The sequence below is a fragment of the Manihot esculenta genome, chromosome 10 (genome assembly GCF_001659605.2).
Source record: "Manihot esculenta cultivar AM560-2 chromosome 10, M.esculenta_v8, whole genome shotgun sequence".
NCBI lineage: Eukaryota > Viridiplantae > Streptophyta > Magnoliopsida > Malpighiales > Euphorbiaceae > Manihot > Manihot esculenta.
Genome location: NC_035170.2, coordinates 5,938,529 through 5,946,723, shown reverse-complemented (window position 1 = coordinate 5,946,723; position 8,195 = coordinate 5,938,529). Strand labels below are relative to the sequence as shown.

The following is an 8,195-nucleotide window of genomic DNA, read 5'->3' as shown; positions in this document are numbered from 1 at the left end:
TTGTGATGAATCTCTAAATGTTTGAATCTGTGATTTCGGAAAAAGACGTTTTTCATTTTCGGTTTTTGCTATACCGAATATAACCCATGATTATCAATTTGGTTGTCAATTTTTTTTATTAAATTAATTTGAAAAAATTACTTTTTAGTCCCTGAGGTTTAACATAATTAACATTTTTGTCCCTCTATTTTGGCGACCTAACACTTACGTCTCTCACTTTCTCTTCCGTCTAAATTCGTAGTCCTTCCGTCCATTTAAACCGTTTGGTCAAAGAGTCAAAGGTGAGAGATGATAATTTTTTCCAAAAATACCCTTCTCTCAATGTGAAATCCCTATTTTGTTTCTCTTTTAAGTTTTCTCCAGTTGCAGAAAGGGTAGGAAGAAGAAGAAGTTGCAGAAAGGGTAGAAAGAAGAAGAAGAAGAAGAAGAAGAAGAAAAGGAAGAAAAAGGAGAAGAGGCATTTGAGTTTGGATTTAGTGAGGGTTAATTTTGTCAATTCACGTATCCCAAACGGCTATTTTGGACGGAAGGACTACGAATTTGGACAGAAAATAAAGTGAGAGACTTAAGTGTTGGATTGCCAAAATAAAGGGACAGAAGTGTTAATTACGTTAAATCTCAGGGACTAAAAAATAATTTTTTCAATTAATTTTTTAAAATTGAATCAACGGAATAGTCCCTAACCACAATTTTGTAATAGTAACATGAAATAATTATATACCACAGCATAATTTTATATCATAATATAATTTTATAATAATAAATTTTATATTTTTAATAGTAAAAATTTTTACGGCTAATTTTACCATTTCTAGCAGTAATAATGTGATTATATTTCATTTAGATTATTAAATTTACTGTGTTTGGTTTTATATTGTGCAAATGGATGTAAGTTGAAGTTAGCTCCCTCCTAATAATTTATTATACATTCTCCTTATCCCATAAATATATACTTGATATCCTTTTTAATTCATTCTAAATTATAGATTTTTTTAAAAAAATTTTGAGATGATATTTTATATGTTAATTCATCCTTTTTAATATATACTTCCCATAAAAAAAAGTATATTATATAAAATTTTAATATTATTTAGTTTTTAACACTATAATCAAATAATAAAAATAAGTCTTTTTAAAAAATATTTTCCATAAATTTCTTTTTTAATATTGTTTAATAATTAACATTATTTAATTCTTTTTCTTATTTCTACAATTTATATAGTGGAAGAAAAAAGTGCACCTAATTAGTTTTATTGCCGCCTTTGTTGCATTAGCATCGAGTTGAACAGTCATAGGAGGATTTTTGACTTTCACATATATATTTAGACTCAGAAACTTTAGCTTTTGATCTCAATACTAGGGTGATCAGTATTTGGTTCAAACTGAAAAAATTGATCGAATTGAATTGATTTGAAAATTTAGCTTGGTTTTTTATACATTTCGGTTCGGTTCGGTTTTTAATTTTAAAAATTTCAGTTATTTCGGTTCGGTTCGGTTTTGATAAAAAAAAACCGAAAAAATCAAACCGAACCGATTAGTGATAATAATATGTTTTTTCAATAATATAGAAAAATTAAATCATATTAAGATTAAAATATTTTAATTAAATTTTAAAATATTAAAAATAAAGTGTAAAAAATAAAAAAAATTATTAAAAATCGAAACTGATTAAACCGAACCGAATCGAATCGAATCAGACCGGTTCGGTTCGATTTGGTTTCTGACCAAAATCGGTTCGGTTCGGTTTTCATAAACACTAAAAATTCAGTTTTCGGTTTATTCGGTTCGGTTCAATTTTAAATCAAACCGACCGAATGCTCACCCCTACTCAATACCATAGTAGTTTCTTTTTTTCCTTTTCTTTTATTCAATCGTGCCACAATAACTTAAATATAATTTATGTGCTAACACTCATTATATATAAAATCTTAAAATAGAATGGACTAGCTATATTAGCAATATTCACAATAATTTATAAATACCCATCTATTCTTTAACTCCAAAAAATACCACTAGTGCACAACTTGCATTTAATATATTCAACTAAGAGAAATTGACCAAACAACTCTCAAATTTGCACAAACCACACACACACTCTCTCTCTCTCCCTAATTGAGGTGGACAGACAGCTACTTTTGCTTAAGGACAGCTAATAATGCTTAAAAAATTGCCATATAGCATTAGATGGACAGAGGATTTGGTACAAAGTTAGCTCTTTGTCTTCTATAAGCAGTTGACATCACCGCCAACTGTGTGTTATACAATGCTTAATTATAATGTCATAACATTTTTACATATGGGTCAGATTGTTTTACAATATCTAATTAATTTGGTGTAGCCAGCCAAGAAAAAAGAACAAATTAGCTAGTTATGCTTATACCCTTTTATTACTTAGTTATCAAGTGTTTTGATATGAAAATTTAAAATAAAATTTAATTTCTTACGATCGAGTACACAATAAATTAAAAAAATATGTATTCATATAAATATTTTTTTTCGGTCGTTGATTATATATTAGAATGAGTTTTTCTAATAAATTTTATATATCTCGATTATTTTCTATTAATTAAATATATAAATATTTATTTTAAATAAAATTTTTTTGATAATTCAAGATGAAGTTACACAATTGTTTGATTTAACTACAACTACGGACTTACAATAAGTAACCAAACTTTTTTTTTAATTATAAATCTCAAAGATTGCTTTCAAAAAAAAAAATCTCAAAGATTAATGTGTGTATTATACAATATACTATCATTCCAATTGCTCAATATAGAAGTAATGTACACATGTTAATGGAGGGGATCCATATCTGAGGGTTAGAAGGCAGTGGTTGTGCTTGAGCATGTTAAGGTGTGTGGGTGATGAAGCAATGGATGATTGCAGATAAAGACAGTGATTAGTTGCAATGAGTAGGGCAGTAACTAACTAACTAACTAACAAGAGGGATGGAGCAAGCCAAGAAAAGAACAAAAATAGCTAAGTAGGAACTTTTTTTGAAAGTAATTTGTTATTGTAAGAGAAAAGTGACAAAAAGATTGATTCATATGTAGGAATTGCAGTTGCCTTCACCAACTTTCCTTGTGCTTTTATTCTATTCTTGCCACCAAAACATATGAGAGAAAAAGAGAGAGAGAGAGAGAGAGAGAGAGAGAGGATTCTTGCGACTGAAACAATGAAAACTAAGCCACGTGAAAGCCAATCTCTCTCTCTCTCTCTCTCTCTCTCCCTTTGTACAAAATTAATTAATTTTTCTTTATTCATATGGAATTAAGATTAATACATTAAATAAAACTAATTAGATTAAATATATCTTAATCTAGTGGTAATGATTAATTTCAATAATTCATAAAGACAAAAAAAATCATCATGAGCTTTTTATGGATTAGAGAGAGTTCTCTTTTTGAGAAACATGAATAATTGACTAAAGCTTTTACAAAGAATTTATCAAACTTATATAAATTGAAAGAATAAAAAGAATCTTAATTATAATTCTTTGAATTGTACAAAAAAGAATTTGGAAAAAAAAAACAAATTATATGATCATCAGTGTTTCAGATGAAGCTCCAGTAAAGAATTTGGAAGAAATTATATAAACATAAAAAAAAAAAAGAAAAAGAAAACAAAAAGTAAACCTTTTTCTAGTAATGACAATCCACCAAAGCTGGGCCTGAGAAGACAAGAGAAGATTTCTGTTGCTGTTCTTGTTGATGTTGTTGCTGCTGCTGCTGCTTTTGTTTCTTGGAAGCAAAGGAGAGTATGTCATCTTCTGGTGCAGGAAGATTAAGATCCAAGTCCAAAGAAAGTAGGTTTCTTGCTTTCTTGGGTTCCTCAGATTCTACGGCCAGTGGTGTTAATGCCAAGGTTGTGCTATTATTTGCCCCTATAGGTGCCCTGTGCCGCCGCATATGGCCGCCTAAAGCTTGGCCGGAGTTGAACTCCGCACCACAAATGGAACACTCATGAATCTTGGCCTTGGTTTGACCGCCACTGCTGTGAATAAATCTATTGTTTTTGTTATTATTATTAATCAATTGAAGAGAAAGAGGAGAAATTATATCTCTCAAGTGTCCATCTTCTTCATCAGATGATATTCCAAACTGCTTCTTCTCATCATTCCTAGGCTTTTTGTGACTAGCCCTATGTCCTCCCAATGCTTGAAAAGATGGGAACGTCCGGTTACAAGTCTTGCACTCATAAACATAGTATCCAGCCTTGCCAGAACCCGGAGACCCGGTTTCCAAGAACTTTCTACTATTAAATTTGTTGTTGGTGGCAGTGGTGGTGATGACAGCAGCAACAGTGGGGACTCCGGCAACATCAATATCACCTTGCTTTGTTGATGAGTGTTTGAAATTATTACTAATTTGGCCTTGAGCAAGTAGAATAAGGCAATTAGCCATATCTTCTTCTTCTTGGGTGCTACCATGGAATTCTTGAGAAGAGATTGGTGACATATTCGTAAATATCTTCCCATTAGTACAAACATCTCCATCTCCATCTCCATCTCCGTCTCCATCTCCATCTCCGGTCGAAGAATTATTAGTCAGACTAGCAAAAGGGATTGGCGACTGAACCCTTTGTCGTTTGGTTCGCTTTCCCCTAACGATGTTATTGTTGGTGATATCCTCTTGAGCTTCCATTGTTCCTACACCACCTGAAATATGTGTGTGAGAGAGAAGAGGGGAAGAGAAGATAGGTGGGGGTGTAGGAGGAAGCAAGGGGTTGGGGGAGTTGGGATGTATATATATAAAAATGGTACAAAAATAGTGAATGAATAAGAGAATATGAGAAGGTATATAAAAAGGAAATGAGTGTGTGAGAGAGAGAGATTGGTTTTATTTGGGTTATAGTTTTATGGAGTCAAAAGGAAGAAGAGAGAAGTGTGAATGATAGTAGCCTAAGACATTATCTAATAGAAAAAGATATAAATAGTGGGTATTGATTAAAGTTGGAAATTGAGGAGAAAAAGAGATGATTGATATCAAATAACAAAGCTAACTGAAAATTTGTTAAATTTAGAGACAATTTCCAATGTGAAAAATGTTTGGGAGAGAGAGGAGAGTTTGTTAATTTTAATTCCGCTTCATACTCTCTTTCTCACACTTTGCCAACGCACTTAACCTTATAACTAAAACAAGAAATACCAAAAAACCCACCTCCAAAAATCTCCCACCCTTATTTTTCTTTCTTTGGAAAAAATAAAAAAAAAACGTTTTAAACTCTGTATAAACATAAAATTTATATAATAATATGCTATTTCGACATAAAATTAAATTATAAATTTTAAAATAATTATAAATTTCAAGTGAAAAATCAACGAAATTACATATTTTTTAATTTTTTTAAATATAATTATTATTTATTCATCAAATTAAACTAAATTCGTTTTCACCGAGTAATTGTACAGTTGAGAGATTTATGAAGAGTGTTAATTTATGCTCCTACCCATACTTTGTAGAAAAATTATTTTCATAGTTCAAAGCTTTTTTATTATTATAATAACTAAATAATTTAGAAAATAAAATACAAAAATCTAATACTTATTATAAATTATTTTTAATAATAAAAATATAAATTAGTATTTACTTTTCAAAAAAATTAAACTATTATTTTAATTTTTTTGCTAAAATTAATTAATTTGATTCTAAATTAGGCAAAAACTTATTTTGGGACAAAAGTAAACATCGCTCTAAAGTTTAGAACAAAAAATGAGATTTATTTCCAATCTATGTGTTTAATTTCACCTTTGTACTTATTAAAAGTTCATTTTATATCAATTTCAACTTTTAATTTAAATTAGTTCAAAAAATTTCAATTTATTATAAAAATCAAGAAAATCAAAAGATGAGCTTCTTTATTTTTAATTTTAAAAAATAAGATATTTAATTTATAGCTAAAGAATCCAGCTTCTTAATTATTAAATTAAGAAAACAAAAAATTTGGCTTAAAAAAGTTTTATTTTGCAACTGATTTGAGTTTAAAATCAAATTCTTAGTATATTAAATAAAATAAAATAAAAATTAAAAATCGCTTGTCTAATAATATATAAATTAAGAGTTAATATTTAGTAATTCAATTTAAAATTGAATCAAACTGAATAAATTAAAAATTAAAATTTTAGTATTAGTGAAAATTGAATCGAATCAATTTTGAATAGAAACTAATTTGAATCGAATGAGTTGGTTTAGTTTAATTAGTAGAACTTTTTAATAAATTTTCTACTTTTTATTATTTATTTTTAATATTTAAAATTTAATTAAAATATTTAAAACATAATTATATTTTGATTTAGTAATATATTATTTTCATTCGATTCAGATTTATTTTATTAAATTTTTTTATTAAATTTAAATAAAATTAAAATAATTAAAATTTTTAAAAATAAAAATCAAATCAAACTAAATTAAAATAATAAAAAATTAAATTTAAATTTTAAATTAATTCGATTTGATCAGTTTTTTTAATTTAAATGTGATGTCCGATTTCCATAACCAGAGAACGAGGCCTGACCCTGTAAAAGGTTACGGGTTCAAAACCCATTAAACCCTAAACAGGTCGGCTCAACATCACATGATCAGCCCTACAAAAAGAGGTGGACCAGACTGATTATATAATCGGTTCAGCTCGGTGATTTGACATAAAGTAATGGAAGCATGTCAAATCACTTTACAGCTGTATGTGCGTGTGTTACGACTGTACATATGGAAGATTTGAGTGACAAACATATATTATTGTAATAGAGAAGCAGTTAAATATTATTAGCTGATAAAAATTAGGGATAAAAATGAAGACACGTCTTTTCTCCTAATTAAATTTATGCATCCACCCACTGTAAACTCTATTTTTTAGAATACAGAAGATAGAATAATACTTAATGTAGTGGTAGATGTAAAATTTGAATGATTAGTATAAAATATAAAAAGAAGATAAGAAGAGAAGAAAGGGTGTTGGAGACAGAGATTCTGATTGAGAAAGCAAAGCAAAGCAAAGAGAGGTTATTACTTTGGGTGAACGATTAGAGGTATATGATTGAAGTGGAAGGCTGTAATTCCACGGAATCTGCGCAGCTCTCTCTCTCTCTCTCTCTTGCGTGGTTGCTTCTTTCATTCTCTTACACTTCGCTTTCCACGCTTGCATTTGCATGACCTCCCATTTCTCATATGTTTTGCTTGTGCCCTTTTCACTACTCTACCTTTGTATATTACTTGCCTATCTTCATATTTACTATTTTTACTTTTTTATTTTTATTAGGGTTTGCAGTCCCTGTAAAAAAAAAAATAGAGATATTTTGGAATATATTTGATTCTGAAAAATACTTTTCACTTTGTTTATGAAAAGTATTTTTCGTGAAAAATATTTTTAAAATTATATTATTTTTTATTTATTTATTATAATTTAAAAATAATAATATTAATAAATTTATGTATAATATTTTAAAAAATATTTTTTTGAAAAATAATTTAGAATTTTAAATTCCATTTATTTTAAAAAATATTTTATATCAAAATATTTTTCATATTTTAATATTTGAAATATTTAAAATAATTAATTAATAAAAATATTATCTTTGTTCGTGTGATTTCCACTTTTCGAATGCTGGAGACACTTTCGAGATTTTGAGAATATTACTAATACAATTTGACGTTCCATACATGAATTTTATTAACTCATTCTTTTAACTATACAATTAAATAATAAAAAATAAATTATTTTCTTAAAAATTAATATGAATAATATTTTCTATAAAGGGAAATATATGTTAAATAACTCAAATATACATTTTCATCTATTAACCTTACTAAGGAAATTTGAAAAAAACAATTTTTTATTTATATATCATAATTAATATATTTATCTTTTTATTTTCTAAACTCAATATTTTAATTTTTAAAATTTAATTTTATCAAATTTTAAATTCCTCCCATATAATCATCCTGTTAAATCAAAGATTTAAACTTGATCAAAAAAACAAAAATTACCATATAATTTTAAAAATACTTAAAAATTACTCTACCTTTCAAATTTTTAAAATTTTTTCATCTTCTTTCCATCACAAATATTTTCTCCTTCACAAACAGCATAGATATAGTAGCAGCAGCGAGTGGCGTGCACCAGAGCGGCAGATGACGTGAGGAACCAGGGCAACAGATAACGAATCGACAGGCAACGACAACAACAATCAATTCCAG

At 27.8% G+C, this 8,195-nt stretch overlaps 1 protein-coding gene across 1 annotated transcript; it reads right to left on the bottom strand.

The window, feature by feature from the left end:
- Positions 1 to 3,566: 3,566 nt before the first annotated feature.
- LOC110625348 (zinc finger protein ZAT5) lies at positions 3,567 to 4,883 on the bottom strand. Its single transcript, XM_021770970.2, has one exon. The coding sequence runs from the start codon at positions 4,644 to 4,646 to the stop codon at positions 3,645 to 3,647; it is 1,002 nt and encodes a 333-aa protein (XP_021626662.1). The 5' UTR covers positions 4,647 to 4,883; the 3' UTR covers positions 3,567 to 3,644.
- Positions 4,884 to 8,195: the final 3,312 nt, after the last annotated feature.